This window comes from Pristis pectinata, chromosome 6 (genome assembly GCF_009764475.1).
Source record: "Pristis pectinata isolate sPriPec2 chromosome 6, sPriPec2.1.pri, whole genome shotgun sequence".
NCBI classification, from domain to species: Eukaryota; Metazoa; Chordata; class Chondrichthyes; order Rhinopristiformes; family Pristidae; genus Pristis; species Pristis pectinata.
This window is the reverse complement of record NC_067410.1, coordinates 81965959-81983420: the sequence shown is the minus strand read 5'-3', so window position 1 is coordinate 81983420 and position 17462 is coordinate 81965959. Positions and strand designations below refer to the sequence as shown.

Below are 17462 nucleotides of genomic sequence, written 5' to 3'. Positions count from 1 at the left end.
TCGCCTGATAGGCCAACTGACAAATCCACATCGATCTGATTGGTGACTGTCCTGCCGGTGTTGAGCGATAGGAACGGAAGAAATGAGTGACTGTATTCGTCTGAATATTTACCCCTTTCCTCGGGTTCTGCAACAATGCGAGCAACAGTCACGGTGATCCTAATTGTTGCTTCTTTGACAGCTTATTATGTGTATATCCCACTTCCGAATACGGTCTCCGAACCCTGGAAATTGATGCTGCTGGATGCAACGTTCAGAGGAGTGCAGGATATGGTATAGTTTCTCTTTCTACCATACTACTTTCCGAACAGGTTGCGGAGAATTTGAAACCAAAGTTTAGAAGGACCATTTTCAGGACTGAAGGAAATTAGTTTACATTTATTGTTTATATGTTCAAGATTTCAAAAGTATCTCAGGCTAACATATTGTAATTGGGTTATTCATTTGTGTTTCTCTCATGTTTTATTGTAGAACTATATGTACACCGTCCTTTCCCGTTAACTCTTTCGGAATGTTACTGTGAATTGTATCATTTTTCGAAAATAAATCCACGTAGGGCCTCCGTGATGATGATCAAACTAGGAGCGGCAGGCGGTGTGTCTGCTCTGGTATACGTCAGTGCTAGAAATGCACAGTGCGTCAATTAGTATCGTTCTTTTTTTTAAAGTCCAGTTATAATTCTCGCCTGCTCAGAACTTTTGTTTTTCCTGCCTTTACACATTTTTTTTACAATATAAGAATTTGCCCAGAAACCCTTAATTTCGCCTGGAGGATGCCCCGCATCACCTGACAACCGATACATTGTTCTATGGTTTTGCTTCCTCGGCAAACCGGGTTGTTACTCTGCACAAACCAGAATTACATGAATGGCCAATGAAATGAATGACCCATTTAATCTATTTTCCGGTAATGTTGAATGAGGGAGAAGGTTTGAACCGTCCGAGAATTATTTTTTGAATAGGTGCGGGGGATCTTTAATGCCCTCTTGAAAAGATGGATTTGATTTGGTATTTAACGTGACACGCTTTTCCAAGGAGACTTGGCGTATGACAGTGATACAATATTTATGTCAACTTGCACAAAATTCTATTGCGCATTTGAGGCCTGAAGCAGGTCTAAACCAAAGTATTGAAGCCTGCTTTAAAATTATTTAATGGACTGCACCCTACCTGGAAAATCTGATGATGTTCACCCTCAATTTTACCATAACCCCTTCCGTCACAGATCAGGCCAGTCCCCATCCCTGAAAATCACCTGTTGATTCCTTACCACTCTTCAGCAATTCCACTTCCAACTACTTCTTGGCCCAACTCCCTTCCATCCCAGTCACTGCTCTCTGCGTGCGGTGATTTCATAGAATGTCCAAGCCTCACCTCCAGGAGGGTTCCTCTTCAGTGGGGAGGGCTAATATTGCTACGGTGATAGTTCAGCTATCGCTGATTTGTTTTGACCAACGTAGCGGAGCTTTGTGCCTAACAGGAACTACCAGACGTTTATATAGCTATCTCGCTATTTAACTCAGTTAACGGAGCTGCAGAAAAAAAACGGACTCCGAAGCATTTTTAGTCTGTATTAAAACCATCAGCCTTTACTGAATTATAGCAATGCTCTTTTTTAATCATGAATTATAATTCTGTTGGAAAAAAATCAAAATAGATAGGAAATCCTAGTGAACAAACTGTAGAAAATACCATGTAATGGTATTTGATGTTGGTTTTGCAGATCTACTTTTGTGAATGAGGAATTCCAAATCTTGGATGTATTGTTTTGTAAATGTGTCTCTTCCAGAAGAAGAGATGACAAATTGAACCAGCCCATCATGTCTTTCATCATTTCTAGCAGTTAGATAGAGACATCTTGGAGTGGCTTGTTCATTTTTCAGTTAGGAATAGATCATAAGTGTAGAGATTTTAGAAGGAAAAAATGAAATGGGAATAGGATGAAATTAAGAAAGGTGAATTTAAGAAACACATATAACCCAGTTTCTCTTAAAAGGTTAAGTGAACCTGATTCATGTTATCAGTTCTTGCTTGCTTTTTAAAACCCTTTTTGTAACTAAAACATTGTCCTTTCCAATGTTTTCTGGGGAAAGTGGTGAGCTGATACAAGCAAAAATGAAAGGCTTCAATACTGCTGTCAGGTGCACCTACTGAAGCATGACATTTATTTTGACACAAGAGACTACAGATGTTGGAATCTGGAGCAACAAACACTGCTGGCGGAACTTAGCAGGTCGAGCAGCATCTGTGGGGGGAAAGGAATTGTTGACATTTCAGGTGGAAACCTTGCATCAAAACTGAGAGTAGGGAGGCAAGATAGCCAGTATAAAGAGGAGAGGGGTCATTTGGTGATTAGTGGCCCAAGGAGGAGCGATGATGAGCAGATGGAGCCAGCTTTGGGGGGGGGGGGGGGGGGGTGGAGTTGGGACAGAGACAGGTGAATTATAGATGGAGGCAGACAAAAAAGGCAGATGGAGCCATGTGGGGGGAGGGGAAAGTGAATAGCAGCAACACAAAGGCTACCAGAGCTGGAATCTGATAAGTAAAGTAATAATGGAAACCATTAGGGGTTTCATTGTTCAACGTTCATACCATTGAGTGGAGACTATCTAGGTGCAATATGAGGTGTCGTTCCACTAGTTTGTGATGGGGCTCTCCCTAGCAGTGGAGAAGGCTGAGGAAGGACAGGTCGGTGTGGGAAGAGGAGTTGAAATGGCATGTAACCAGGAACTCAGGATGGCCATTGCGGACAGAGCATAGGTGCTCTGCAAAGTGGACACTTAGTTTGTCCTTGGCCTTGCCAATATAGAGGAGTCCACATTGGGAGCATTGAATGCAGTAGATGAGGTTGGAGGAGATGCACGTAAATCTGTGCCTCACCTGGAAGAGCTATTTAGGTCCCTGGACGGTGGTGAGGGAGATGTACAAGTGTTGCCCCTCCTGTGACTGCAGGGAAAGTGTCAGGGAGGGGTTGGATGAACCGATCAAGGAGTCACTGAGGGAGTGGTCTCCATGGAAGGCGGAAAGGGGTGGGGATGGTATATAGTGGTGGGATCTCATTGCAGCTGGTGGAAATGACAAAGGATGATGTGCTGGATGCAGAGGCTAGTAGAGTGAAAGGTGAGGAAAAGGGTACTCTTTGTTTGACATTTATGTAAGCAGTTTCCATCACAAATGCAGCAAAACAGGTAGATAAGGTTGAGCAGGCAAATAGGATGCTTACCTTTATTGCCAAGGGAGAATATACGAGGCAGGAAGTCATGTTTGAGCTCTATAAAACCCTAATTGGGCCACAATTAGAGTACAACATGCAGTTACATTACCAATAGATTGTGATAGCATTCGAGAGGATACAGAAAGATTTCCAAAAATGTTGCGAGAATTGGAGTATATTAATTATGAGGAAAGGTTATCTGCAGGCTTTTTATTTGGAACAGGGAGCCAGAAAATATTTATTTCCTTTAGCAGAGAGGCCAATAGCCAGGGGAAGAGATTAACAGTATTTTACTCGGAGGATTTGAGAAAAATAGAGGTCAAGAATTCACCTCCACAAAGAGTGGTAGAACCAAAAGCTCATCACTGTTGAAAATGAGCATTGATATGCCCTAAACTGCAAAACTAAGAAGCAAGGGTTCATAAGTAGGTTTAAGCTGCATATTACATTTTGGCAGGCATGGAGTCAGTAGTTTTATTTTTTATTTTATGTTTCTGTAATGCAACTGGAAAAAAAATGACAGAAATCATTGACAGAAATTTAACAAGAGGAGCATGATCTTGTGGGCTGAAGATGATTACAAATGTAGGATGTTCAGCAATATCTATCTGTGTTAGGTACGCAGTCCTGATGAAGGGTCTTGACCTGAAATGTCAACTGTTTATTTCCCTCCATAGATGCTGCCTGATGTACTGACTTTCTTCAGCTTTCTGTGTGTGGTTGCTCCGTACCCAAAATACCTGATTTGTTCTCCTCTTGAAGCTTTCTGACCTGCTGAACATTTCCAGTGTTTTCTAATTTCACTTTACAGCTTTTACTGCTTGAATGTTTTTTTGTCAGCATACCCAATCTTTCTTTTCTTTTTCTCTCAGATTTTGGGAGCTAATGTATGAATACCACTTCAATGATTGAATATTTTTGCTTGAACATTTTTATTAACTTTAATATCATTTATTTCCTTTTGTTCTTCCTCATTTCTCAAATCCAACTTTAATCTTAGAAATCATAACATCAGTGACACTTCCTTATTAATGTTATTCCTGATAATTCATGCACTCATTGTTTGAATATTGATGTTATATTTGGAACACCCCAGCTAAAATTAATGTTTTAAAAATTTATATTCAATTGGTCAATAACAAGTTACAATTTTCTTTTAGCCTAAAGTGCAAATAATATAAAAACTGTTAAATTATTTCTAATACAGTATGATCAATTTTTACAGAAAATGTTAGGATTCAGTAATGGTGGCATTGCAGGTGGTGACATCTTGTCTCCAATACTGGAGATGTAACCTTGCACAAACAGGGTTACGGTACCAGGGAATTAAAATTCATGACAGATCCACAATTTGTTAGAAACAAAGTCTGTCTTTCAGATTTGCTTACCCTATGCTGCTTTGTCAACATTCAACATAGTCACCAAGCATTTTCTCCGTACTGGAGAAGGAAGTGTGGAGGCCATCAATTTGAGCATTATAGAGCCAGAGAAAAGAGGTAAACAGAGAAAAATAGCAATGTAACATTGCAAAAGACTTTTCCAGAATACATTCCTTCTTAGAATAAATATAAGCTTTCTGAGGTGTGTATAAATTGAAGAAGTGTTTATGCACTTCTTCAGACCAGTTGTGGAGAAGGGTGGAGCCAAAAAAAAGTTCTTTAAATGTTCTAAATTTAGTGATTTAACAATTACTTGAGTATCTGCTTGTTCAAACTTCTCCATGGATTGTCACCTTGTCGTGGTGGAGAAGCTTGTGTGGTCCTGAGATCCCGAGAGCGATGCCGTCTGGAGCTATGCTCCTGGTAGGGTTACCCATGGCGGTAAGGTCAATGGTGAGGTCCCTGACAGAACAATCCAACCAAGACCTCAATGGTGGAACAGGCGGACGAAGTTACTTCGAACTCAATGGCTGTCAAGGCGGATGAAGGCTGCAGCAAATCCATCAGCTCCAATCGTCGTGGTTTCCATGCTATTGGAATCAGTTGGTTGGTTTGTGAAGTATCGTGTGCTTTTTGTAGTGCAACATCAAATACACGTTAAACAAATACACACACAGGCATCTTCGCTCTGTGGGCTACTTCTCAGCAACAACCAAGGCCCAATCTGCCATCTGGAACTACCTGTCCTGAATGCGGAAGAACTTTCAGAGCCAAGATTGGACTCATAAGCCACTTGAGAGCCCATAAATAGATCAATGGAATGAAGTACCATCATCCTTGACCTCGAGGGATAGCCACGACGACAGCTTGTTCAAAGAAGAAACCTGGGATATACTCTTGTTATGGACTAGGTTACTATTGGTGAATGTCCCTTTAAGATAGAGCATAGTTTGTGTGTGTGTGTGTGTGTGTGTGTGGTGTGTGTGTGTGTGTGTGTGTGTGTGTGTGTGTGTGTGTGTGTGTGTGTGTAGCATGGTTACGACAACAGAAGATAAAGGACATAATGACGTTTTTGAAACAGTCAGGGGAGAGAGAGAGAAGCCTGCTAGTTTCTCTATCGATGGATGAGAAACAGTGACTGTGTCCGTCACCACAATCCACACGTGGGTTTTCGGAGTAATCCAGTGGAGCCCACTCTGTCGTTCGCCCGTGGAGGGAACCAGGTATTTGTGTGGACGGCCACGTCTCGGATGCCTTTCGGGGTGGCAGATACTTCGGGACAAAGCAGTGGAGTTCACTTTGTTGTTGACCTCTAGAAGGAAACAGGTATTTGTGTGGATGGCCACAATTCGAGAGCCTTTTGGGATGAGGAAGATGCGGTGGAGTAGTCACTGCTGAGTAGACACTGAGGTGTCGTATGGGTTCCATTGTGAACATTTGGATTTTGTAATTACTCTCTCTCTTCTCTCTACATCTACATTTTCTCTTCAGTCAATGGTGGTTTTGAAGAAGCCTTTGCTCACGTTTCACCTTATGGCTTGCTGAACTGAACTTTGAAAACTATTCCTGGACGTGGAGTTTGGCAGTTTGCCACACACACACACACTACGAGTTTAGTTTTTGGGGTTAATGTTTAAGATTTAACATTTTTACTTCTAACATTCTAACATCTTTACTTTTTATTTTTCCTATTATCATAAGTAGTTATTAATAAAGTAGTTTTTAACACTGATACATGACTCAGTGTGTTTCTTTTGTTGCTGGTTCATAACACTCTTCTGTTGTTTAAATATTGTTTCATAGATCTACATGACACTTTTTGTCACTGTTGTTGATGTAGTTGTGATTGAACCAAGTCCAAAGTCTGCGGCATTAATGTTTTGTACCACTGTATGTTACCTTAAAATATATTTGGATACAGTGTCACCAACCATTTTCTTTGTATTATACAAATATGAGTCTGGTAATTTATATTGGCAACCTACTGTTCTTTCCTAGTTTCTAAGAAATAGGATTCAGTTAATTATGTCTTGGGTAAAGCAGATTGATTTATTTATTTGGATACAGCATACTAATTTAGAAAAACACCTTTTTTATAAAAACTTTGAAAGCACATGATAGTTCAGTGAAAATAAATAAGAATGTGGTTTACTTCAATATTAATTTAATGATGCTACTTAGATATGGTTCTTGCCACAAGCCTTGCAAGACTCAAAATGGCCTTTCTTGAAGAGGAAATGTCAAACATTTGCAATTTACTCAGTAACCTTGATCTTAGCTACTGAACCAGTCATTAACACAAGTAACATTGTTGGTTAGAACGCTACAGTAATTTTACTGATTTCTGAAGCGTTTTATTTGCAATATTGAAAGAAAACTTTGATCTATTAAGTACAATGCATCAGTGTTATGTCTTGGAACTGATAGCTAACAGCAACTGATTTCAGAAAAATAGCATGTCCACACCACAGAGATCAGCAAGTCTTTGGGGAGAACATTCTTCAAGTCAAAAGCAACACTTCTAACATTAACCTTGTAATCAAGTCCGCAGGTATATTAGTCACAGAATAGGAGGAATTTGGTCAGGTTAGGGTGTCATCCTAACAGTACTATTTTCCTTTTCATTGCAATCCATTTGCATCATCTGCAGAAGGAATAGTGACAATAGGTCCACGAGTGAAATTTGTCCAAGATTTGGTTGTACTGCATGTAATGCATTCACATGCAATAGAATATTATTTTAACCTTCATAACCATCCAACTGGATTACCAAGGTATGTGTTTGAATTAATTGTTCAGTACATAAAATTTTAATTCAGAACTGTTCCACAGCCTATTAAACCTGCAAAACAATGGATTTAATGGAAGATTTCAGCTTGAGTACAAATATAATTGGAATTGAGAAGACACCTGATTTTTGAATGAGATTTGGCAAATTATTGAGTACTGGACACGAACAATTGGGGAAAATCTATTTGTACTAGAATTATGACCCAGAAATCTGAGAATCGTAAAATGCTAAAATCTTAAAAGCTAGCCATTCAGCCCTTGACACCATGCCAGCTGTCTGTTTCATTGCTCATTTCCCCATAGCCCTGCAATTCTTCTTTTAAGTACTGATCCTATCCCCTTTTGAAACCACCCTGCCAGGGTATGCATTCCAGATATTAAATGCACACTTCATTTTGTTTTAAGTAAGTTTCTCCTCAAGTCACCTTTTGCTTCTATTGTCGATCATCCAAACTCCAAGTTCTCTGGTTCTCACCCTTCCCACCTCTCTATCTATAATGTCTAGACCCCTCTTTACATTAAACAGCTCTGTCAATCTTCTCTTGACTTCCTCTGCTGTACAGAGAATAATCACAGCTTCTATATCTGTTCCCCTTAAGTGTGTCATCCTTGTGACTATGTTGGGAAATTTTTATGCATCCTTAGAGAAACTTTATGGGGAAAGGATTTTGACAGATTTTGGCAATTTAAGAAACAATTCATTTAAATTAGACTCTTGTATTTTTCTAATTTCTCTTTTTGTTTTGTTATGTTTATAATTTAAAAGGGACAGTGGACTGACCTTTTGCCCATATCCTTGTGTAATCTCATGGCTTTAAGTTTGCACAACATGTTGGTAAACTTTCCTCTATATTCAGCAGTAGTCAGCTGACTTTTGTGGCAGCTGAACAATTGCTTTGGTTCAGTATGTCTCATTTTTGAATATTTGTTCATCAATCAGGGAAAGGGACTTCAATGATTGCATATTTCCTACCTAGCAACCTAGTATAATGGTATTTATGGTTAATACAGCATAAACTGTTGTATATGAATATTGTTCCAAGTTCTTGGTGCAATATTATTTACCATTCAAATATATTTTTGTGTTACGAAAACCCAGGTAAACTTGCACAGTGCAAAGAACCCCACTTCATCTTGCATTGGCAAATAATTAGATCTGGAATTACAGGAATGAAATCCATATGTTCTTTCTGTTACATCTGCTTTTCTGAAATCCCAAATAAATGAACTAAAGTTGTTGGGGTTTTTGAACATTTTTACATTTTGCATAAACAACTACTTTGTGGAATGCTGCAAAGTTGTACAAATAGATATCTGGGGGGAAAAAGGGCACTTACTGCCAGTCCCAAATAATTTGCAATAGACTGAGCTATAATTTTGTAGTTAGCAGCAAAGCAACACATTATTTTACTGGATGCTATTTGGCTGGTGGGTGTCAGCCAAAGCCGATCTGTGGTATACAGAAGCAGTGATGTCATCATTGTTCCTCAAGTAGTCACTTTCACGGCAAACTGGGAAGTAATAGGTACTAAATTTTAGCCATTTTACAAGAGCGAAATAAAGGTTGAGGTGAGCTATTAGATTAAGATTTAACATTAAATATATAGACCATTAAAAATGGGAGCTTTTAGTGTTCGAGCTTTTCACCATCTGATTATTTGATGGAGATTAATGCTGAATGACCATAGGACGTAATAGATCCAAGGGTGAACAGGAGAGCATCGTAGACAATCTTTTATGTATTGCAATTTTATGATTGCCCTTTTTTGCCTGTAAGTGGTAGCTCTCCACTTCTTGGAATTAGATGCACAACAGATTGAAAGAAGTCAAGTCTCATAATCAGGACATGCCACTCTCAATGGTAAAGGATGTCAAGATGATCATGGACTAGGATACCAAACACAAATACTGAAATCATTCACCAGAGATTGGCTCAGGAATTAGGTGAGAAAAAAATGTATGCAGCAGGAACTGCAGCCAATCATGCAATAATTAGCTAATTATGAATTGAGGACATCTGCAAATAAAGAACACCCAATTCACAGTCTCAGAGTATAGAATATCACTGTTTTTAGTTGTACAATGTGCCTCCACATTACAGCAGTTTGGATAATGGAAGTTTACCCGAATGGAATTCACAAATCACGACCAAAAAATTTTTGCAATACAGAACAAAAATGGACTCTGATGGAATTTATGTGAGGGGGCAAAATGTGAAAGGAACAACAAATATTAATTTTCGTCAAGGGTTCAATTTATGGAAAATCATGATGTGGACAGTTCCCCAGGAACACAAACCCTCCGTAACACTGGTATACTGTATTATTTCACACAAGTTTACTGTATGATTGGTAGTAGTTCTGTTAAGACAATCAGTATTTTAACAACTAACACCTGTGAAGAGACTCGGCTTTGCCATCAGAAAATACCTGGATTGGTTTATGAGGTGATCCAGGAGTTAGTTAACAGTAAAACACAAGGCTTTCTTGGATTGAAAATGCCATGCATCAAGGAAAAAAAATAGTGGTCAACAGAGGAAGCCCTGTAAAAATGGCAGAGAGAGCTCATAACCTCCCAAACAAAATGTCTACCCTCTACATCAAGCATCTCCTGCCCCAGCTGTGGCACAGTCTGTGGATTCCATATTAGCCTCATCAGCCACTTCAGAATCCACAGAACTTTAGTTACAGTAAGTCATCCTTTTCCCCATGAGACTGCCGAGGAAAACTTGTTTAAATGCTCCATTATTTATTTAACTAAGCAATGTTTTGGAAAGGAATTCAAATAGATTCGTTTTGGTGTTGGTGTTTTATTATTAATAATAATGAATATCTTTATAAAAACACTAAACATAATCTCAAAAAGCTTTGGATACCCAGCCTCTGATCTGCTCGTGTAGCCACATTATTTATGCAATTGAGTTTCTGGATGTTGATGGTAAGGACTTGGTATTAGTAATATTATTGAATGTTAGTGATGGATGGTTGGACTCTAGTTGAAGATGGTCATTGCTTGGCATTTGTTTATTCTGGGGATTCCTTGAACTGACTTCTCGATTTAACTATTGAATTCAGATGCATTATGGGAGGTTATTAATAAGTCAAGTTTAGGTACTATACTCTGGAAAAGCCTGCCACAAATTTCAACCATGTACCAAAATTGCATTCAAAACTTACATTTGTAATCAATTAATAAATTAAGTATTTTGTTTTGTGAAGTTTGGTTTCAAAAGTACGGGTACTATTAATAACACTTTTGTTTCTCAGTGTCATCTGGTGCAGCAGCTAGGACTTGGCCACCACCTGAAGGCGCTGAATTTTGTCATTAATACATTTGAGATGTTTGCCCCACAATCAAATGAAATGGTTGAAGTGACAGACACAACATTTGATGGAGTACAAGTCAGAGTGTTTGAACCCAAGAAGAGGCTGAATGGTGAATTGAAACGAAGCATTATTTACATACATGGTGGAGGCTGGGCTTTGGGAAGTGCACGTAAGTGAACAAGAACAGGAAGTAATAAGTCACTTAACCTTCCTTTAATTATCCATATCACCTGTCTTCATCTATAGAGACACTTTAACAGGAGTGTACCATTTAGACCTTGAACTTGTTCAGTTGTTTTGCTATTCACTGAGACTACATTTATATATTTGTGCTTGCTCAATATCATTTAATATCTATGACAATAATTTCAGATTTAAAATTAAGAATTGACCATCAGCAACCGGCTTTTGCAGAAAAGAGTTCCTAATTTTTTTGACAAGTGTTTAATATGTCTGTTCTTTTGTTCTTTAGGAGTATAAACTGAGAGCGGCAGTGGAAGTGGTGGTGGGGATATTAATTTAAACAGCTTCTGCAGGTTATATTAAAAAAAATAGATTCGGTTTAATTTTAAGTGTTTAGTTTCAAACCAAATTTAAAGAAAATACTTTTATTTTGATTGTTGTAGTGCCTTACAAGCAGGTCTGCATCCTCATTATATAGTACATTTTTTTTGCTGAAGAAGGTATATAGTTTTTGCTGATGTGCATTGCAGAATAGATAGTAATAATCCAATGCATATAAATGGGAGGATGTGTTTGACCTACCTGGCCTGCAGATGGTCTGAAACTTTTCATCCACTTCCTGAACAAAACATGACAGAAATGGGCAGTATAGTTTGCAGCCAGTCAGAGAACTGGCACAATACGAACTACAGTCATAAGATATCTTTATTAGTCGCATGTACATCGAAACACACAGTGAAATGCATCTTTCGCGTAGAGTGTTCTGGGGGCAGCCCGCAAGTGTCGCCACGCGTCTGGCGCCAACATAGCATGCCCACAACTTCCTAACCCATATGTCTTTGGAATGTGGGAGGAAACCAGGGACCCAGAGAAAACCCACGCGGACACAGGGAGAACATAAAAACTCCTTACAGACAGTGGCCAGAATTGAACCCAGGTCACTGGCACTGTAGAGCGTTATGCTAACCGCTACACTGCCATGCCTGCTTTCTCTCACCCTACTTCCTGGTGGTGCTAAATCTATCCTTCTTGCAGGTGAAATATGGAACCTACATTGGACTAGAGGAGAGTTGCTGCTGTTGATGCCCAGGGGAAATAAAAACTCTCTGGAAGGTCTATAGTTTTCGTTTTGATATCCAATATTTTAACATAGATGAGAGACCTTGAGGCTTGTTGGAAGAATATGGAGCTTCTTCTATAAACAGGGCTATGCATGCAATCCTTATCAGTAAGAAAAATGATTTGAATTTAAGAAACTAAAACAATGGTTGTCTTCTTCTGCTCTAGAAGATCCCTGAAGCTTGTCATGAGCAACTATCCAAGTCAGGGACATATCTCTGCCCTACCAAAGAAACTGTACAAAGGAAGTAGAAATCCAAGGCCACAATGACTTACTCATTCATTAACAAGTATCAATTGGAAGATTTGTCATCAGCATGAAAATAAATTTAACTTAAGTATGGTTCCCCCTTTTTTTTATTTTTGTGTTGTTAATGCAGGAATGCGATCATATGACCACCTTTGTCGGAAGATAACTAATGTTATGAATGCTGTTCTTGTCTCTATTGAGTAAGTATATGCAAAATAACAGGATAATTTTCCTGGATGATGTACTTTAGGATTATGTTTTATTTTGGTCAAAAACATGGCTAGATATGTTTAAAATTATTGTTCAAAATCCAAATTTCAAAATATATATTGAGATTCAGATTTCTTTTAACTTCCACTTCAGTATTCTTATCTTAAGAAAGGGAATCTGCTATCTGTGACAAAAATACAAATACAATATAGAGAGCATGGCCTCAGGAAGGGGAAATCATGTCTGGCAAATTTATTTGAATTTTTTGAGGAATTCTTAACCAGAGTGGAGAGAAGGGAAGCAATAGATGTATTGTATCTGGACTTCTAGAAGGCATTTGACTAGGGTCTCTTACAAAAACTTAATTGTTAACACAAAAAAGTACTTCAGCAAGTAATTTCAATCTTTTAAGAACTTCTTGTCAGCTGCAAGAATAGGAAACCCTGAATGAAACCGGCCGTTAGTGATCAAATACTAACTGGATTTCTTAAGTAGGCATTAAGCACTTGTATGCAAAGGGACTAACACCAATTTCAGGCCCAATGAATTTGGTCTTCTTTCATTTGTCCCCATACCACATCCATTGAGAGTAGTGTAATGAGGTTTTCCACAAACATTGAGGAAGTAAAGAAACTAATAGCTAAAGAAAAAAATTGGTACTTATGATTTGACTTGACTAATGTTGACTGTAGTCACAAATGTTTTTACATTCAATTCTTGTCATCTGCCAATTTGCTATCCATGGATCTGCATGCTTGCAACTTCAGCCCCAAGCCCATCTTGAATTTTGTTTGAACAAATAGATCTGTATACAAGTACACATTGAGGAACCAATCATTGTCTGTATAAAAACAGTGATCAGTTTTCCAGACCACTTGTGTTAGAGTTGCTTCCTTCTGTGAGTGGTTCTAATAGAGAACAGCCTCTGTATGCACTCTCTACCTCAGATTTCAAAACTGATCACTGCTTCAATACCTTCAATGGAAGTAGTTTATTAGCTAATATCATTTCCTATTAGACATGTAAAATATTTTAATGAATTATTGATGCATGTTCACGCTTTTAGTGCATTATAGAGCACATCAATGTATTGGTACAAAGGAGAGGGGTATTGGTGGTATCAATGTTTTTTGTATCTGTGGGAAGTTTATGTCCTATCCCTCACAAATAATGAGGACATGTATAACAATTTCAAATATCTGAAATTTCTTCATGTAACAAATACAAAGTGAAATTTGTTACTAGTTCTATGGAATCATGCTATTGTCAAAACATTACAAATTGAGGCTAATTAAAATTGCATTGTGCGTTCTTAAATTTAGATACCGTCTTGTTCCAGAGGCTCATTTTCCTGAGCAGATTAATGATGTTTACAGTGCTACTAGATATTTTCTACAGCCTGAGATCTTGTCACAGTATTCAGTGGATCCAAATCGAATTGCAATTTCTGGAGACAGTGCTGGAGGAAACTTAGCTGCTGCTGTAAGCCAGCAGGTAAGTTGTGTATTATACAAACAACAGCGTTTCTTTCATGTAAATATTAGTTGACCTTCTACCATTAATAAGCATGATATCTCCCACTGTAATGTTTTAAAATTTAGAATAAGTTAGAATATTTTTGTGGAATGTGCCCTGGTACTTGATACCATTGTACTCAATTTGACTAAGCCAACAACCCTTGCGGTGGACTGGCCAGGTTTATCAGATGGATGGTGCCTGTGTCCCCAAGGGTATTCGCTACAATGAGCTGGCTGCTGAATCCTGACCTGCTGGACATCCCTCCTTCCTCTACAAGGACAACTGTAAATGACTTAGGATGGCAGGCACCATCAAAAACAACTGTGAGATGGCTACCGATGGTGAAGACCCCTAGAGGCTAACTGCTTGAGAAGGTATTGGAAAAGACAAGGAGAAATGGAAAACTCAATTGGGTGAGAAGAGGGCTCAGAGAAAAACAGAAGCTGGCAAATTTTGTACTTTCTCCGCTCACTGCCTTATTATTAGAGATTGCCATGCCAGGGTGGGCTCCAGAGCTATACCAGATGATGTTCAACACACAGTTGATCACCAAGGCACAAACCATCATTCTTAAGGATGGAAGGCCACCAAACTTATTTTCCAAAGTATGTTAAGAAAAATAATTATCAAACTGTAAAGGTGAATTATTAGTAGTTTCTAAAAGAATGTGTACTTTCAGCATGTTTAATATCATCAGAACTTGGGAACATTGTTTCAAATTTTTTTAGTATTTCCCTGAAATGTATTTTCAATATGTCAAGAAAAATCCTTAATACAAAAGTAGTAGGGCTGTTCTGAATTAATATCATTGACATGAAATGTTATCCCTCTTCACAATCATTGCCTGCCTGGTCTTTGAAGCATTTCACTTTAAGTCGTATAGTTATACAGCAAGGAAGGCAGGCCTATGGCCCAACTCATCCATATCGACCAAGGTGACTTCCTGAGCTTGCCCCATTTGCGTGCATTTGGCCCATATATCTCTTAACCTTTCCTATCCATGTAACTGTTCAAGTATCTTTAAACATTGTAATTTTACCTCCGTCTAGCACTTCCTGTGGCAGCTCGTTCCATAGACCCCCCACCCTCTGTATGGAAAAACTTGCCTTTCAGGTTCTTCTTTAAATCTTTTCCTCCCATCTCAAACCGATGCCCTCTAGTGTAAGACTTCCCTATCCTGGGAAAAAGACTGTGACAAACTATCTTATCTATGCCCCTCATGATTTTATAAAGCTCTATAAATTCTCCCATCAGCCTCGTTCACTCCAGGGAAAATAGTCCCTTCCTATCCATTCTCTCCTTATAACTCAGGCCCTCCAGTCCCAATCCCAATTTTATTTTTAATAAAATATTTTGTTTTCTGTGCTTGTAGCTTGTTCTAGACAGAAGCATCACCATCCAACTCAAGCTTCAAGCTCTTATCTATCCAGTACTTCAGGCTTTTGACTTCAATACTCCTTCTTATCAACAAAACATGGCTGCACCCATCTTGTACAAACAAGTCATGGCCCGTTTTTGGTTGGAGTATCTAAATGGTGACCCAAGATTTGTCCAGGCAATGTTGGTCAACAATCATACAGCTTCAGACCAAAGTCAGCTGACTTCCATTCGAGCTCGTTTAAACTGGACAAAGCTATTACCACAGTCATTTAAAAAAAACTTCAAACCTGTTGTCCAGGTAATGGGAAGTCCACAAGTTATCAAGGAGTTGCCAGCATTGCTAGACCCAAGAGCAGCTCCACTAATTGCAGATAAAGAAATTCTGCAACTCTTACCAAGGGCTTACATTCTGACCTGTGAGCATGATATTCTGAGAGATGATGGAATAATGTATGCAAAACGGTTAGAAGATGCTGGAATAGAAGTGACTTTAGATCATTATGAAGATGGATTTCATGGTGCTATGATATTTGCACTGCCCCCTACCAGTTTTGATGTGGGAAACAAGATCATGAACAACTATATAAACTGGCTAGACAAAAATTTGTGAACATTTGGTCAGAGTTGGGAAGTTCAATAGGTAGTATTACTGCAAGTTCTTTTGAAAAAGACCTTCATATTTGTGCAATGCAACAATCCAATGCAAAGTTTTATTGAGAAAACTGAATCTGCCTTGTTGGGCTTGATCTGGGTGTAATGTGTGTTTTTTGTACTGCAGCAAATCTGTATCAGGACAAAGCATAATTTGGAAAGAAGTAGTTGTGATAATTTTTGGCAATGTTTTGATGAGGGCTAAAAGTGATTTTGGCCTAACCATAATTCTAAAATAAACATGTTTTTGAAGAAAATATCATTAGTTCAAAAAAGGTGTGTGATGACTATGTCACTGATGGAAATTGCCTTTTTTGTAAACTTAAGTGTCATTTTAACTACATAATGGTCAGTGATATTGTACAGATTTATCTTTGTAGACTTGATTGAATATGAAACAGAACTGTATGCAGTTAAGCAGAATGCCTAGGACAACCCCCACAAGAATAGTTTTGGTGGAATCAAAGAACTATTGAGTTCCAAGTTGATTCTACTTACTTGATACCTAGAAGAATAAAAAATAATTTCCATAAGTACATAGGTAATAGGAGCAAGAGTTGTCAATTAAATAATGTCATAACTGATTTTCTGCCTAGCGCTCAACTTCCTTTATTATTTTCATAATTTTTGGTTCTCATAGTATTCCCAAACCCATCCCTGCCTGGAATATTTACAACATAATTTTTTAATCATATATCTAAATGGCCAGACTGAGTGCCAACTAGGGCGAACATGTTTATGCCTCATCCAGAAATCTGAATATTTCAGTGAGATTACACTTATTCCTTTACATGTAGGGAATAGAGACTTAGTACCCTCAACCCAGAAATCAATCTGGTGAACATTCAGTGCACATCCACTAAAACTATATTTCTTTAGAAACCAAAATAATGTTCTATATCTGTTTTTTCACCAAACCCTACATTATTGTAGAAAATACTGAAAGCACTCAGCTTGTCAACAGCATCTGTGGACAGAGAAACAGAGTTCATGTCTCAGGTCCAAGACCCTTCATCAGACTTCGGTTCTGATAAAGAGCCTCGGACCGGAGAACATTAACTCTTTTTCCTCCTTCCATAGATGTTGCCTAATCTGCTGAATGTTTCCAACATTTTCCATTCTTATTTCAGATTCCCAGCATTTGCATTTTTTGTTAATTGTTCCCATATAATTGCAGCAAGACTACTTTTAAATACCAATCCCTCTGCAATAGATTTTACCAATTGCTTGTGTTCCTACATTTTAACTTTGTGATTGGGTACAAGGACACCTCTGAACACCTGCATTTTTAAGCAGTCTCTTGTCTTTTATGAAAAATAAAATGATACTGCTTTGTATTTTTCAATTAAAATCTGGATTAACACCACCTTTTTTCCATTAATAGTTCCCATGCACTGTGTTCATGTCTATTCATTTAAGCCATTTCCATCTGAAGTCTATGTT

At 38.3% G+C, this 17462-nt stretch overlaps 1 protein-coding gene across 1 annotated transcript; it reads left to right on the top strand.

The window, feature by feature from the left end:
• The first annotated feature begins 81 nt into the window (after window positions 1-81).
• LOC127571783 (neutral cholesterol ester hydrolase 1-like) lies at window positions 82-17065 on the top strand. The gene is made up of 5 exons (XM_052018488.1): window positions 82-273; window positions 10649-10877; window positions 12391-12460; window positions 13793-13964; window positions 15361-17065. The coding sequence occupies exons 1-5, from the start codon at window positions 136-138 to the stop codon at window positions 15976-15978; spliced, it is 1227 nt and encodes a 408-aa protein (XP_051874448.1). The 5' UTR covers window positions 82-135; the 3' UTR covers window positions 15979-17065.
• The last annotated feature ends 397 nt before the right edge of the window (window positions 17066-17462 follow it).

Excerpts from the sequence above, each read along its gene's own strand:
- LOC127571783 (XM_052018488.1), top strand. The coding sequence starts at position 136 with ATGCGAGCAACAGTCACGGTGATCCTAATTGTTGCTTCTTTGACAGCT. Across the intron at positions 274-10,648 it reads TCAGAGGAGTGCAGGATATG|TGTCATCTGGTGCAGCAGCT; the intron begins GTATAGTTTCTC and ends TTTGTTTCTCAG. Across the intron at positions 13,965-15,360 it reads CTGCTGCTGTAAGCCAGCAG|CTTGTTCTAGACAGAAGCAT; the intron begins GTAAGTTGTGTA and ends CTGTGCTTGTAG.